Source organism: Aythya marila, assembly GCF_965140915.1.
Source record: "Aythya marila genome assembly, chromosome: 25".
NCBI classification, from domain to species: Eukaryota; Metazoa; Chordata; class Aves; order Anseriformes; family Anatidae; genus Aythya; species Aythya marila.
Genome location: NC_139066.1, coordinates 1,699,387 through 1,713,804, shown reverse-complemented (window position 1 = coordinate 1,713,804; position 14,418 = coordinate 1,699,387). Strand labels below are relative to the sequence as shown.

The 14,418-nt window shown below is 50.8% G+C and overlaps 2 protein-coding genes across 2 annotated transcripts; both read right to left on the bottom strand.

The window, feature by feature from the left end:
• Window positions 1-350: 350 nt before the first annotated feature.
• On the bottom strand, window positions 351-665 carry LOC309887217 (feather keratin 1-like; the record flags this gene model as incomplete). The annotated part of the gene is made up of 1 exon (XM_082778765.1): window positions 351-665. The coding sequence occupies one exon, from the start codon at window positions 663-665 to the stop codon at window positions 351-353; it is 315 nt and encodes a 104-aa protein (XP_082634891.1).
• A 10,542-nt stretch (window positions 666-11,207) lies between these two features.
• Window positions 11,208-12,149, bottom strand: LOC309887333 (feather keratin 1-like; the record flags this gene model as incomplete). The annotated part of the gene is made up of 3 exons (XM_082778959.1): window positions 11,208-11,543; window positions 11,926-12,025; window positions 12,142-12,149. The coding sequence occupies 3 exons, from the start codon at window positions 12,147-12,149 to the stop codon at window positions 11,208-11,210; spliced, it is 444 nt and encodes a 147-aa protein (XP_082635085.1).
• Between the last annotated feature and the right edge of the window lie 2,269 nt (window positions 12,150-14,418).

Sequence of the window (14,418 nt, the reverse complement as noted above, 5' to 3'; positions counted from 1 at the left end):
GGGGCAGACAAGAGCGTGCACTGTGTGGCCCTGGCAGGCATACCGCCAGCTGTCCATCTACCCACTCAACTGAAAGAGAAGGACTGGAAGGTCCTCTCTACAATGACGTTGTCAGACTCAGAGCCTCGTGTAGCAGCGCCGAGCAAGAAGGACATCGGTGGGAAAGGAGAGAGTAGAGGAGAGGAAAGGCATAAATGATCTGCGCATTCCGAGAGCCCAGGCTGGACCCATCCCTATGAAAGGGGTGGTAGTTTGGTGCCTCTTAATGCAACAAGCCAATGGTCTGTGCCCAGTCCACTACCAACTTCTAGATTCCCAGGAGGCTTTCTCCAGGACCATCACCAGCAGCTTTAGCAGGGGAAGCACCTTGTGCCACAGTAGCCGCTGCCCAAGCCGGAGAGCCCAAAGCCCCCAGAGGAGATGGGCACTCCCTGAGAGCTGAGGATGCTGCCAACAGCAGCGGAGGTGGAGGATCCCACGGCGGTGTTCTGTGGGAAGGAGCTGAGGATGGGGCCGGGCAGGGTCACCACCACGGGAGAGGGCTGGATGACGACGGTGGAGTCCTGGCACTGCTGGACACAGGGCTCATTGCAGCTGTTGGCCAGTGGGGTTGGGCCACAGGGTCCACATGGCAGGCACGGCAGGCACTGGTTGTAGCAGGACATGTCTTGGGGCAGGACGTGCACCTGGTGGGAAAGAAGGACAGGAGGAGCATTGCGGTGAGTGAGTAGCATCCTGCAAGACCACCAGAGAAGAGCCATATCTAATTGTATTTTTGGGGAGCTGGCAGCTGTGTAATAAGGCTCACAGAATCCTCTTTCTGTTTCTCCATTTAACAGCCTTGGCTAGAATGTCCAGGCCCAGGAAGATCCCAACTTAGCCCATAGTTTCAGAGACACCACAGAAAAGCCCCATTTCTCTCTATGACACACCTGCTTTACCTCTCCTATGACTAGTGACCCCAAGACCCAACAGAGGATCAAGTCAGAGTTATGTGTTAAGAAACCCACCAGGGTAAGGAGGTGGAGTAAGGCCTTTAGACTCACCTTTTTCCCAGGGAGATGGAGGCGAGGAGACTCGATGAGAGAGGGAGGAGATGAGGCCACTTTTATACGTCTCCTGCACCACCCCAAGCCCACAATCACTCTACATGGGCCATAATTTTCAAGCAGACTCACCTCAAATGCAAAATATCTTAGCTAATGCCACAGGTTGTGTTTTGGTTTCCATCAAATCTGCCATTTCATTTCCTCATTTCTGAGGATATGCAGGCTATTTTCTACTACTGGTATGAGAGACCCAAGGAATACCCCAGCAGGATCACATCAGTATGGGCAGAAAAGTGCAAGAGAGTGGTTGCATTCAGGCAGAGGACAGGACATGCCTTTGTGCACTTCAGGGAATGGCCGGTGATGTGTTTTGCAGGAAGAGGCCCCGCTCCTCCTGGACCTGCAATCCTCAGCAGAACACCGAAGGTCCTGTTCATTAAGGATGCGCCACAAGCTTCTCTCTCCTCCCTCCCTCATGGCTCCATCCAATGGCCACTGGTCTTTGCCTCCCCAGGCATCCAGGCTGTGCCAATGCTTTCAGCTGTCTGCCTTGATGCCATTACCACTTCCACTAACTTGGGAGGAGACAGCAACTGGGGGCCCGCTGGTGCACTCTGGTGCAGGGCTGCCACAAGGGGAGACCTAGACAGCCTGCGGGAATGGGCCCTCAGGAACCTCAAGGCAATCTAGAAGGACAAAAGGCAGGTCCTGCACAGGATGGGGAACAAACTCTTGCAGCACTGCAGACTGGGGACTGAACTACCCTCTGATCCTGCGTCCCCTGGACCTCCTCTGAGTAGGTCTGCCCCCAGGGTAGAGTCAGACATGAACGGTGGAAGGCAAGGGACACACAGGCCTCACCGTCCTGGCCAAAGAGATGGGGCTGTGTGTAGGAGCTCTCCTGAGTGCTTTCTGGAGGGAAAGAAAGGCTTGCAGAAAACATCTTCCCCCTTGCTGGGACTCGTCTCTGGGTCCCAGGCAATACGTCTTCTCCTAGCATGAGAGCTTCAGCACACATCCTCTGCCATGTCCCAAAGCCCTCCTCAGGCAACAGAACAAGCCAGCACCACTGGGGGGACAAGGAAGCTCCACGCAGCTGGGCATGCTCAGCGAGGGGACTTGCTCACAAGGGCCTTGGCTACAGAAACACCTCCCAGACTCCATCAAGGAGGCAATGCATCCCTGCTGCATGAACAAAGCACTTCCCTGCCCTGCAGACATGGGAGGCAGCTGGGACACACCCCAGGAGGGCAAGGGAATGCCTTCAGCAGGCAAACTTTCTGGGACAGACTCTCCCTGCCCAGGACGAGTCACGCTCTAATTTGGGATTGGCCACGTGCCACACTTTTGGCATGAAGCCAAGCCAGAGTGCCTGCTCTCTGCAGGCCTGAGCACCATGCATGCCAAATCCTCCTCCATCCAAGCATCTCAGGCTGTGCCACCCTACAGGCAGCCCCAACAGCCATTACCCTGCAGCATGACCTTCTGGTGAGTACTCTCATAACTCAGGCAGCTCACAGGATTTCCAGTGTGTTTTGCACAATAGGGCATGTCTTTGGGTGTGCTGCTGTTCAGGGAATGCATCCGGCCAAAGTGCATGTTACGGCAAGGAGAGTGGTGGAGCAAGACACTGTCCCGGTGAACAACTCAATCCTCTGGTCATGACTCTGCTGTGCTCCAGGCAGCACCAACAGCCATTACGCTGCATCATGACCTTCTGGCCAGTACTCTCACAGTTTGGGCATTTCTAAGGTGCACCGCAGCCCATCTGCCTTTGTTGGTAATGAGCTGTAACTGGTGGAGCAGGATCGGAGACAGACTGGGTGGGAGAAGGACGTGCTGTGTCCTTGGGCAACAGCACCTTCAAGCATCCAGAAGGGCTCTGCATAGGTAAGAGAATATATGCGTCTTCTTGCGAAGAGGATCCAAATGGGGTCAATGCATATCCAATGGACTGATGTCCCTGGCATGTACAGGACCCTTTCTGTCCCCTTCAGACTCATCATGCCCCTACTGACGCGTTCCTGCCATGAAAAATACTTGCACCTCTTATTTTTGTACTGGAAATGAGCTTCTGTGTCCAAATGGTGAGTCCAGAAATGAGGAAATTAAATGACAGGAAACCAAAGCACAACCTGTGCCATTAGCTAAGATTCTTTGCATTTGAGGTGAGTATGCTGGAAAAATACGGCCTGAGTGATTGATGGGCCTGGGATGGTGAGGAGAGGTATAAAAGATGGCCCATCTCCTCACTCTCTCATCCACTCCTCTTCCCTCCATCTCTCTGGGATTAAGGTGAGTCTCAAGATCTTTCTTTTCCTCTTCATCCCTGGGGATTTCACTGAACATGCCTGCACCTTTATAGTCTGTTGGGTATTTGGGTCTCTAGTTCTGGGAGAGGCAAATCCTCAGCAGGTGTGGAATGAAGAGAAGCTTGATCTCAGTTGAGGTGTATCTGAAGCTATGGGCTAGATGGAGAGCTTTGTCAAACTGGATATTCTTGCCAAGGACATTGGGGCCAAAGGGAAGGAGAAGGCTGAGGGCCTCCTTTCACATCCGCCAGGCCCCAGAACAGCATGTGCCATGGCTTTCCTGGGGTGGACTGGCAGGATTATCCTCTCTCACACCCGTGCTTCTCCAGGCCCTCTCTCTCACCAGGTGCATCTCTAGCCTGGAAACATGTCCTGCTACGACCAGTGCCTGCCGTGCCTGCCATGCGGACCCTGTGGCCCAACCCCACTGGCCAACAGCTGCAATGAGCCCTGTGTCAGGCAGTGCCAGGACTCCAACGTCTTCATCCAGCCCTCTCCCGTGGTGGTGACCCTGCCCGGCCCCATCCTCAGCTCCTTCCCGCAGAACACCGCCGTGGGATCCTCCACCTCCGCTGCCGTTGGCAGCATCCTCAGCTCTCAGGGAGTGCCCATCTCCTCCGGGGGCTTTGGGCTCTCTGGCTTGGGCAGCGGCTACTGCGGCAGGAGGTGCTTCCCGTGCTAAAGCTGCTGGTGATGGCAGAGAAAGACCCCCAAGGACCCAAACATTGGTAGTGGACTGGGCACAGACCATTGGCTTCCTGTGTTCAAAGGGCCAAACCACCCCACCATCCCTTTTATAAAGGATGGGTCCAGCCTGGGCTCTCAGAAAGCACAGCCCATGTCTGCCTTTCCCCTCCTCCACTCTCCCACGCTTTCCTTTCCCACCTGTGTCCTTGTTGCTCAGTGCTGCTCTGAGTCCAACAACATCATCCTAGGGGGGGACCTTCTGTCCCTTCTCCCTCAGTGGAGTGGGCAGATGGTGGGATGCCCACCATGGCCACACAGATAATGTTCTCGTCTGCCCCTTGTGCTTCCTGCATTGGGGCCTCCCCCCCATCAACTTTGTTTCCCACTTTTGACTCATTAAAGTTCTTCTGCATCCCAGCTTGTGCCTCTTTATCATCCTTTTCCCTGAAGACCATCTCCCAGAGTTCCCTGTGAAAGAGATGTTGCTCAGTGGTGGGTCTCTGGGGGGGGTTGTTGGCAGTTGTGCTGAGCAATACTTAATAGAGGCCTGTTATGTGTAGGCTTCATGATGCACCATTTTACCTTCTAGTTTCTAAATGTATCCGTTTAGGGATGGTATCCTGGTTTTAGCTGATAAAGAGCTAATTTTCTTTGTAGTAGCTGCTGTGTGCCATGTTTTGGATTTAGGAGACAAATAATGTTGATAACACCCTGATGATTTAGTTTTTGCAGGACAGTTATTATACTAGTCAAAGACTTTTCATCCTCTCATACTGCCCTTCCAACGGGAAGTCACAGAATCATAGAATATCTGAGTTGGAAGGGATCTGCAAGGATCATCCAGTCCAATTCTAGGTCCCCAGGGGACCACCAAAATAAATAAATAAACAAAATAAAATCAGATCATGTGTCTAAGAGCGTTGTCCAAATGCTTCCTGAACTCTGCCTGACTCGGTGCCATGACCACTTCCCTGGGGAGCCTGTTCCATTGTCAGACCAATTTTTTGGTGAAGAACTTTTTCTTGATATCCATCCTGAACTTCCCTTGTTGCAACTTCAAGCCATTCCCTTGGGCCCTATAGCTGGTCACCAGAAAGAAGAGATCAGTACCTGCCTCTCCACTCCACCTCACAATGAAGCTGTAGACTGCAATGAGGTCTCCCCTCAGCCTGCTCTTTCACTCATTATGTCTTCCCTTCTAGACCTTTTACCTAATTTGTTGTCCTCCTCTGGACACTCTCTAGTACCTTTATGCCTTTCTTGTATTGTGGTGCCCAAAACTGCACACAGTACTCCAGGTGACACCACACCAGCATAGGGTAGAGCAAGACAATCACTTTCCTTGACCGCCCTCTGATACGGTTGGCCCTCCTGGCTGCCAAGGCACACTGCTGGCTAACATTCAGCTTGTTGTCAATCAAAACCCCCAAATTGTTTCCTGTAATGCTGCTCTCCAGCATCTCATCCCACACTCTGAACTTATAACCAGGGTTGCCTCTTCCCAGGTGCAGGATCCAGCACTTGCTCTTTTTGGTGGTTCATGCTGTTGGTGATTGTCCAGTTCTCTTATTTGTCCAGATTTCTCTGCAAGGCCTCACCACCCTTGACAGAGTCAACATCTCCAGCCAATTTGGTATTATCCACAAACTTGCTCAAAAAACCTTCAACTCCTTCATCCATATTGCTTATGAAAACATTGAAGAGGGCTGGTCCTAAAATGGAGCCATGGGGAACCCCACTGGTGGCAGGTCGCCAGCCTGATGTAACTCGCTTTACAAGAGCCCTCTTGGCCTGACCCATCAGACCCATGTTCACCCATGTTATTAACCGTTTATCTTACTGTATTCTGGTCATTACATAGACTGGCTTCCCTTGGTCAACTAGCTGAGTGATTTTGTCATAGAAGGAAATTAAGTTTGTTAGACATGACCTTCCCCTAGTGAACCTGTGTCAGCTCTAACCAATAACTGTGTTGTCCTTTAGACATTTTTCAGTAACTCCCAGACTAATCATCTCCATACTTTTACCAGGCACTGAAGTGAGACTGACAGGCCTTTAATTGCCAGGATCTTCTTTCTTGCCCTTCTTGAAAAGGGTGGGGATGTAGAAGAAGCTGAGAGGAGCTACAGCCAGAACAGTTGACCCAAACTGGCCAAAGAGATGTTTCATACTATATGATGTCATGATGGACAATAAAAACTGTATAGGTTGGCTGGCTGGGGGGACACAGTTGCTCAGGGACTGGCTGGGCATTGGATGGTAGGTGGTGAAAAATTATAAATCACTTCTTTTATACACTTATATATATAGTTATCATTATTATTATCTTTATTTTCCCTTCCATTTCTATCCTATTAAACTCTATTTATCTCAACCCATGAGTTTTTATTTGTTTTCCTTCTGATTCTCTCCCCCATCCTACTTGGCAGGGTAGGAAGTGAGTGAATGACTCATTGGTGTTTAGCATTCTGCCAGTTTAAACTGCAACAGGAGTGCAAAGATAATGACAGGTTAAGCGCAGATAATGACAGATCTGACCAAACTGTGTTAAAACAGTATTTGTTATAAACATGATATTAGTTTAATAGTTGGTGGTTACAATGTTGATTTTTTGTTTGTTTTTCACAATGTTGATTTATGTGCTTCCAAGGTTATTAATTCTTTTCTTTTTGTTTATTATCTCTGGTCCTGGCCTAAGTTTGTTTATGGTTCTGCCAGTTTGTATATAGCATGTGCTCATAGTACACTGACTGTGAACTTAATCCAGGATTTGTACTCAGTATGGCCATCAGTTTAGCACTTCAGAAGCCTGACTGTAGAAACTATTAACAAGCATACCCTTTACTCCAGGTGAGTTAAAATGTTTTTTGAAAATGTTGAATATTCTGGGCATGTTTAAACTAGCAGGATCCTATTGCTATGTCTCCTACACGTGTTTCCACATGTCTGTAGCTAGACAACTATTTAAAAATTCCCACCCAGAGATCTGCCCTGAGGCAGGATGGTTATGGGTGGCAAGGTATGTGGGAGGATATGGGAAGGTATTTATCACGATTGTCACCTCCAGTGGTTTTGGAATTCACCCCTGAACAAATTCGGCATCCTAAAAAGATGATAAAATGTTTTAAAATGGTATGCCCCGATCCTGGAAATGCCAGAGATTTACAGCTTGCTGCACTGTGCTGGGGTCTGGCCTGTGCCTATCAAACAATATCCAATACTATTCAGAACCTTCAAAGGGAAGAAGATCTCTCTGGATCTGATCCAGTCCCTGCAGCAGTCTCTGCAGCTACTCCAACTGCCACTCCAACCCTCGTGACAGGCCCTGCAGCTGAACAAGAGAATCAAACTGTGCTGGCATCAGTCGCCTCTATATGTAAGACAAAGCAATGTATGCAAAAGTCAGCTCATTTAGTAAGGAAAGAAACTCCTACTCAAAAGGGAAGGAGGAAGAAGAAGATGAGGCAGGCTTCTCCAAAGCAGGACCATCACAGGAACAGGAAGAGGAAAATGTCGTAAAAGCACCAGTAACCACCAGATCTCTATCCCTGGGTGATCTGTAAAATATGCAAAAAGACTTCAGTCATCATCCAGGTGAGCACATTGCCAGCTGGCTGCTCCAATGCTGGGATACTGGGGCCAGTAGCCTGGAATTGGAGGACAGGAAAGCCAAGCAGCTGGGATCCCTCTCTAGGGAAAGGGGAATTTACAAAGTGATTAGAAAGGGGGCATGATCCTTCAGTCTCTGAAGGCTACTCCTGTCAGGCATGAGGGAAAGAGATTCCTTCCAGGAAGATGCTGTATGTCACTGTGGTGATTTTAGCCTGCTGGACAGATAAACACCACAACTGCTTTCTCATTCCCCCTCCTCAAAGGAAAAGAAGGAGAAAATATGATGGAAAGGGCTCAAGGGTTAAAATGAGGACAGAGAGATCACTCACCAAGTCTCATCATGGGCAAAACAGACTCATCAGAGTAGGCAGATTAAAGTAATTTACTACCTATCACTAGCAGAGTAGAACAGTGAGAAACCAAAAACAAATTAAAAACACCTTCCCCACCCACCCACCCACCCTCTTCTACATCCTTCCCTCAAGCAGTGCATGGGAATGGGGAATGGAGGCTCTGGTCAGTCCATAACACTTCGTCTCTGCCTCTCTTTCAAGGTGACTCTGCCCCTGCTCCAGCATAGGGTCCCCCCCCATACGATGCCATCCTTGCCAGACTGATCCTGCATGGGCTGCCTACAGGCAGCAGCTCTACAAGAACTGCTCCATATATGGCTCTGTACCAAGGGGTCCATCTATCACAAGCAAACTGTTTCAACCTGGGTCCCCCACAGGCAGCAGCTCCCCCCAGATTCCCTGCTCCTGTATGGGCTTCTGTCCAGGGGTTTCAGCTCCAGAGTGGGGCCTGCTCCTACAGGGGTTCTCTATGGGCCACAGCCTCCTTCAGGCCATATCCACCTGCTCCACTGTGGGCTCCAGTGTGGAGATGTGCTCCACAGGGACTTCAGAATATCACCAGAAGAGGAAGTGATGCACGCTGAACAGGCCCATCTGTATAATAAACTAACAGAAAACGAGAAGCAATATGCTCTGTTCACTGATGGGTCCTGTTGAATTGTTGAAAAGCATTGGAGGTGGAAGTCTGCTTTATGGAGTCCTATACAGCAAGTTGCAGAAACTGCTGAAGGGCCTTGAAAAGCAAGTCTAATGGTGACATGGCACCCCAGAAAGAAGTAAGTTGGACAACAGGATTCATTTCTGAAACAACCTCACAGACACCTGAGCCAAAGAGCATGGCATTGATTGGGTATATCACATCCCCTCTCATGCACCAACCTCTAGGAAAATCAAATGATACAATGGACTGTTAAAGACTTCACTAAGAGCAATAGGTGCTGGGACATTCCAACATCGGGATGTCCCACACTTAACAAAGGCCTCCTGGTTAGTCAACACTAGGCAATCTGCCAACCAAGCTGGCCCTGCCCAATCAAAACTGTTACATACTGAAGGAGATAAAGTCCCCATAAATAACATGCTGGAGAAGACAGTCTGAGTTATTCCTGCCACAGGCAAATGGAAATCCAACCATGGGATTGCTTTTGCTCAAGGCTCTAGGTGCATTTGGTGAGTAAAGTGGAAGGATGTGGAAGTCCAACGCATACCCTCAAACAGATTTAATTTGGGGTGAGAATAGCCAATTATTTGAATTGTATTATTTTAATTTTTATAGTATTATATAGTATTATATGCTGTATGACATTGCTACTATACTCACTATAAGTCACATCAATGGTATTACAGGAAGAGTCATCCAGAAGAATGAATGTTGATGGAACCAAATGAAGTACATCAGCGATAGAACCAGACAAGCGCAGCAGTGATGAAATCAGAGCTGGCCTCTGCATGCATCAATTCATCCCCATACACCATCTCTTCTGCCCCAAAAGACACTCATGAAAGATAGAGCCCAAAGTCATGAACTACATAAAAACAGACACTTTAGAAGGATGGTCCACAGGCTATGGGAGTAATATCAGTGTGTAAATATCAAAAGACAATAGAGGTGGTAATTAAATAGGATGTAATAGAAAGCAGAGGACCTGAGAGTGATGTAAATGGTATGAAATAAGGGGTGGATATTGTCATGGTTTTGGCTGGGATAGAGTTAATTTTCTTCATAGCGGCTGTTACATGCCACATATTGGCTTTGGGAAAAAAAATAATACCAATAACACAATTATATTTTCAATGTAAGCACATGGTCTCGTCTCTTTAGCCATGCACTGGTACACCGTTGAGCCTGGTTCTGTCTTCTTCAGGACCTCAGGGTAGCTACTCCAAAGGTGCTCTTTGGTCTCCAACCAAAACCTGATTTTCTACACACTAAGGAAAGCCTGTACCCCCAGATTCTCCTCATTACCCAATTGCTGTGGCTACCTGACAATCCTGGACAACATCAGCAAAACTCATTCTACTTGAACAATGTATTTCTTGAAACAGAGCCCAAAACTGGACACAGTGCTTCAGCTGCATTTGGACATTTGGAGGAGTGCTGAGCAGAGTGGGATTGTCACCTTCCTTCACCTCCTGGCTAAGCTTCTGCTCATGCAGCCCAGGATGTCCTTGGTGTCCTCAATGTCTCAGAACACTGCTGGGAGTCACTTCTCTTTGTATGGGATTACCACCCAAGTAACTTTTTCTGGGCCAGCTTTTAACCTGCTGCCATCGAAAGGCTGCAAGATAGGCAATGTGGCATGAGGGCGGGCTGGCAGGAAGGCATTTGCCAAACTGGGCTTTGGGTGCTGTGTTTAGGAGCTCATGGATGGACCTTGGAGACACTCTTCTCTTCCCCTCAGTCTCTTCCTACCTCCCTCTTCCCCACAAACTGTTCCAGGAAGCTCTGGGAACAGATGGAAAGAGTAGGAGATGGAGGACATGCACTCCTTGTGAGCCTGTGTGGTGGGCAGACCCCAGCAAACATTTAAGAACCCACCAACTACTCACTCACACTACAGCCACAGCAGGGTAGGGGAGACAACTGGAAGACCAAGAGTGAGAAAAACTCCTGGGTCAACATAAAGATAGCTGCTGCCCTCCCGGGGCCTCCTGCAGCTCTGGCTCCTCACTGGAGGCCAGCAGTGGCCACATGCCACCTTCAGCAGGCTGTGCACTGAGGCCAATATGGCACACCAGGACAGAGAGGCAGCAAAGCTGGGCCTGATGGCCAGGGCCCTGCAGGGCTCATGGGCACCTCCCTCACGTGTGGGTGACAGTGCTTTCCCAAGAGGCTCTACTGTACACAGCCTCACCCTTGGGAAATGTGAATGGTCCCCATGTGTCCCACATGCCCCCCTGACATCCCCAGAGAAACAGCATTGGTCCTGACAGCTGGTGTCTGGAGTGTCTGCAGGAGAAGGACAACTCAGAGGCGCAGGCTGAGATGCAGCAGAACTTTAATATTAGGGTCAAAAGAGGGAAAAGAGGTTGCTCCAAGAGGAAGCCCTAGTTCAGGAAGCACCAGGAGCAGATGAGAGCGTGCACCATGGCTGACCCCATCCTTCCTATAAGGGGTGTTGGGGTTGTTTGGTCCCTCTGAACAAAAGAAGCCAATGCTCTGTGCCCACTCTGCTCTGAATTTCTGTGGTCCTTTAGCAGGGGAAGCACCTCCTGCCGCAGTAGCCGCTGCCCAAGCCAGAGAGCCCAAAGCCCCCGGAGGAGATGGGCACTCCCTGAGAGCTGAGGATGCTGCCAACGGCAGCGGAGGTGGAGGATCCCACGGCGGTGTTCTGCGGGAAGGAGCTGAGGATGGGGCCGGGCAGGGTCACCACCACGGGAGAGGGCTGGATGAAGACGTTGGAGTCCTGGCACTGCTGGACACAGGGCTCATTGCAGCTGTTGGCCAGTGGGGTTGGGCCACAGGGTCCGCATGGCAGGCACGGCAGGCACTGGTTGTAGCAGGACATGTCTCGGGGCAGGACGTGCACCTGATGGGAGGGAGGGCGCAAAGGGGCACAAGGGTGAGAGAGGAGCAGTCTGCCAGCCCACCACTGGACAGCAGCAGCACATGCTGTTTGGGGAGCTGGCAGCTGTGAAAGGAGGCCCACAGCCTTCTCCTTCCCCTGGGCACCAATGTCCTTGAACAGAATATCCCAGCCCAGGAAGCTCCCCACTTAGCCCATAGCTTCAGATACACCTCAGCCAGGACCCAGCTTCACTCCACACACCACTTCACTCCACACTTCACATCTACTGTTCCCTTCCCTCTCCCATTTCTAGCTGTCCCAAGACCCAAGAGAAGATGAAGAGGCAGGCATGTGCTAAGAAATTTCCCAGGATGAAGTTGAGGAGAAAGGGCTTCAGACTCACCTTGATCCCAAGGAGATGGAGGTAACAGGAGTGGATGAGGGAGTGAGGAAATGGGGCTGCTTTTATACCTCTCCTGCACTGCCCCAGGCCCACAGTCACTCTATGCGGGCCGTAATTTTCTAGCAGACTCACCTCAAATGCAAAATATCTTAGCTAATGGCACAGGTTGTGCTTTGGTTTCTGTCAACTCTGCCATTTCATTTCCTCGTTTCTGACCTGACCATTTGGCCACAAAGGCTCCTTTCAAGTACAAGGATAACAGGTCAAGCATTTCCCCTGGCAGGAACACATCAGTAGGGACAGTATATTAGTCCTAAGTTCTGGAGAGCATGGTACCTGTCTCTGTGGAAGTGCATTCACCTCTTAAATAGAAAGCGCACATATCCTCTCACATCTTTGGTGTGCCCTTCTAAATGCCCAAAGGCTCCTTCACCAAGGGACAAGGAGCATCCTTCTCCTGCTGGCCTGGCTCCCAGCCTACTCCACCAGTCACAGCTCATTGCCTGCATAGGCAGATGGCCTGTACTGCAGCTTTGAAATGCCCAAGTTGTGAGAGTACTCGCCAAAAGGTCATGCTGCAGGGTAATGGCTGTTGGGGCTGCCTGGAGGGTGGCACAGCTTGAGCTTGGACCTCAGACAGAGCTGCTTGGATGGAGGAGGATTTGGCATGCATGGTGCTCAGGCCTGCAGATAGCAGGCACTATGGCTTGGCCTCATGCCAAAAGTGTGGCACGTGGCCAATCCCAAATTGGAGCATGACTCGTCCTGGGCAGGGAGAGTCTCTCTCAGGAAGTTTGCCTGCTGAAGGCATTCCCTTGCCCTCCTGGGGTGTGTCCCAGCTGCCTCCCATGTCTGCAGGGCAGGGAAGTGCTTTGTTCATGCAGCAGGGATGCATTGCCTCCTTGATGGAGTCTGGGAGGTGTTTCTGTAGCCAGGGCCCTTGTGAGCAAGTCCCCTCCCTGAGCATGTCCAGCCGCGTGGCAGTGCCAGCTCCTGCCAGCCATTGATGGCAGGAGTAGGGCAGACCTACTCAGAGGAGGTCCAGGGGATGCAGGATCAGAGGGTAGTTCAGTCCCCAGTCTGCAGTGCTGCAAGAGTTTGTTCCCCATCCTGTGCAGGACCTGCCTTTTGTCCTTCTAGATTGCCTTGAGGTTCCTGAGGGCCCATTCCCGCAGGCTGTCTAGGTCTCCCCTTGTGGCAGCCCTGCACCAGAGTGCACCAGCGGGCCCCCAGTTGCTGTCTCCTCCCAAGTTAGTGGAAGTGGTAATGGCATCAAGGCAGACAGCTGAAAGCATTGGCACAGCCTGGATGCCTGGGGAGGCAAAGACCAGTGGCCATTGGATGGAGCCATGAGGGAGGGAGGAGAGAGAAGCTTGTGGTGCATCCTTAAGGAATAGGAGCCTCTGCTGAGGACTGCAGCTCCAGGAGGAGCGGGGCCTCTTCCTGCAAAACACATCACCGGCCATTCCCTGAAGTGCACAAAGGCATGTCCTGTCCTCTGCCTGAATGCAACCACTCTCTTGCACTTTTCTGCCCATACTGATATGATCCTGCTGGGGTATTCCTTTGAACTCTGATACCAGAAAGTAGCCTGTATGGTACAATAGGCATGTCAGAAATGAGGAAATGAAATGGTAGAGCTGATGGAAACCAAAATACAACCTGTGCTATTAGCTAAAATATTTTGCATTTAAGGAGTGTCTACTGGAAAATTATGGCTTCCGCAGAGTGACTGTGGGCCTGGGGCAGTGCAGAGAGGTATAAAAGTGGCCCAGTCTCCTCACACTCTTCATCCACTGCTCTTGCCTCCATCTCCCTGGGAGCGAGGTGAGTCTGAAGGCCTTTCATCTCCTCTTCTTCCCTGGGGATTTCTTAAACATGCCTGCCTCTTCATATTCTCCTGCATCTTGGGAGTGCTAGTCATGGGAGAGGGAAAAGAGCAGCACACGTGTCATGGAGAGAACCTGCAGCTTGGCTGAATTTCTCCTCTGCTATGGGCTAGGTGGGGAGCTTTGTCAGACTGGACAGTCCTGGCCGAGCTCTTGTGTCCAAAGTTAAGCCCATGGGGCTCCTTACACAGCTGACAGGTCACAAAACAGAACGTACCATGGCTTTCCCGCGGTGGTCTGGCACATTTCTCCTCTCTCATAGAAGTTCTCCTCTGGGCCCTCTCTCTTACCAGGTACACCTCCTGCCCTGAGACATGTCCTGCTACAACCAGTGCCTGCCGTGCCTGCCATGCGGACCCTGTGGCCCAACTCCGCTGGCCAACAGCTGCAATGAGCCCTGTGTCAGGCAGTGCCAGGACTCCAACGTCTTCATCCAGCCCTCTCCTGTGGTGGTGACCCTGCCCGGCCCCATCCTCAGCTCCTTCCCGCAGAACACCGCCGTGGGATCCTCCACCTCCGCTGCCGTTGGCAGCATCCTCAGCTCTCAGGGAGTGCCCATCTCCTCCGGGGGCTTTGGGCTCTCTGGCTTGGGCAGCGGCTACTG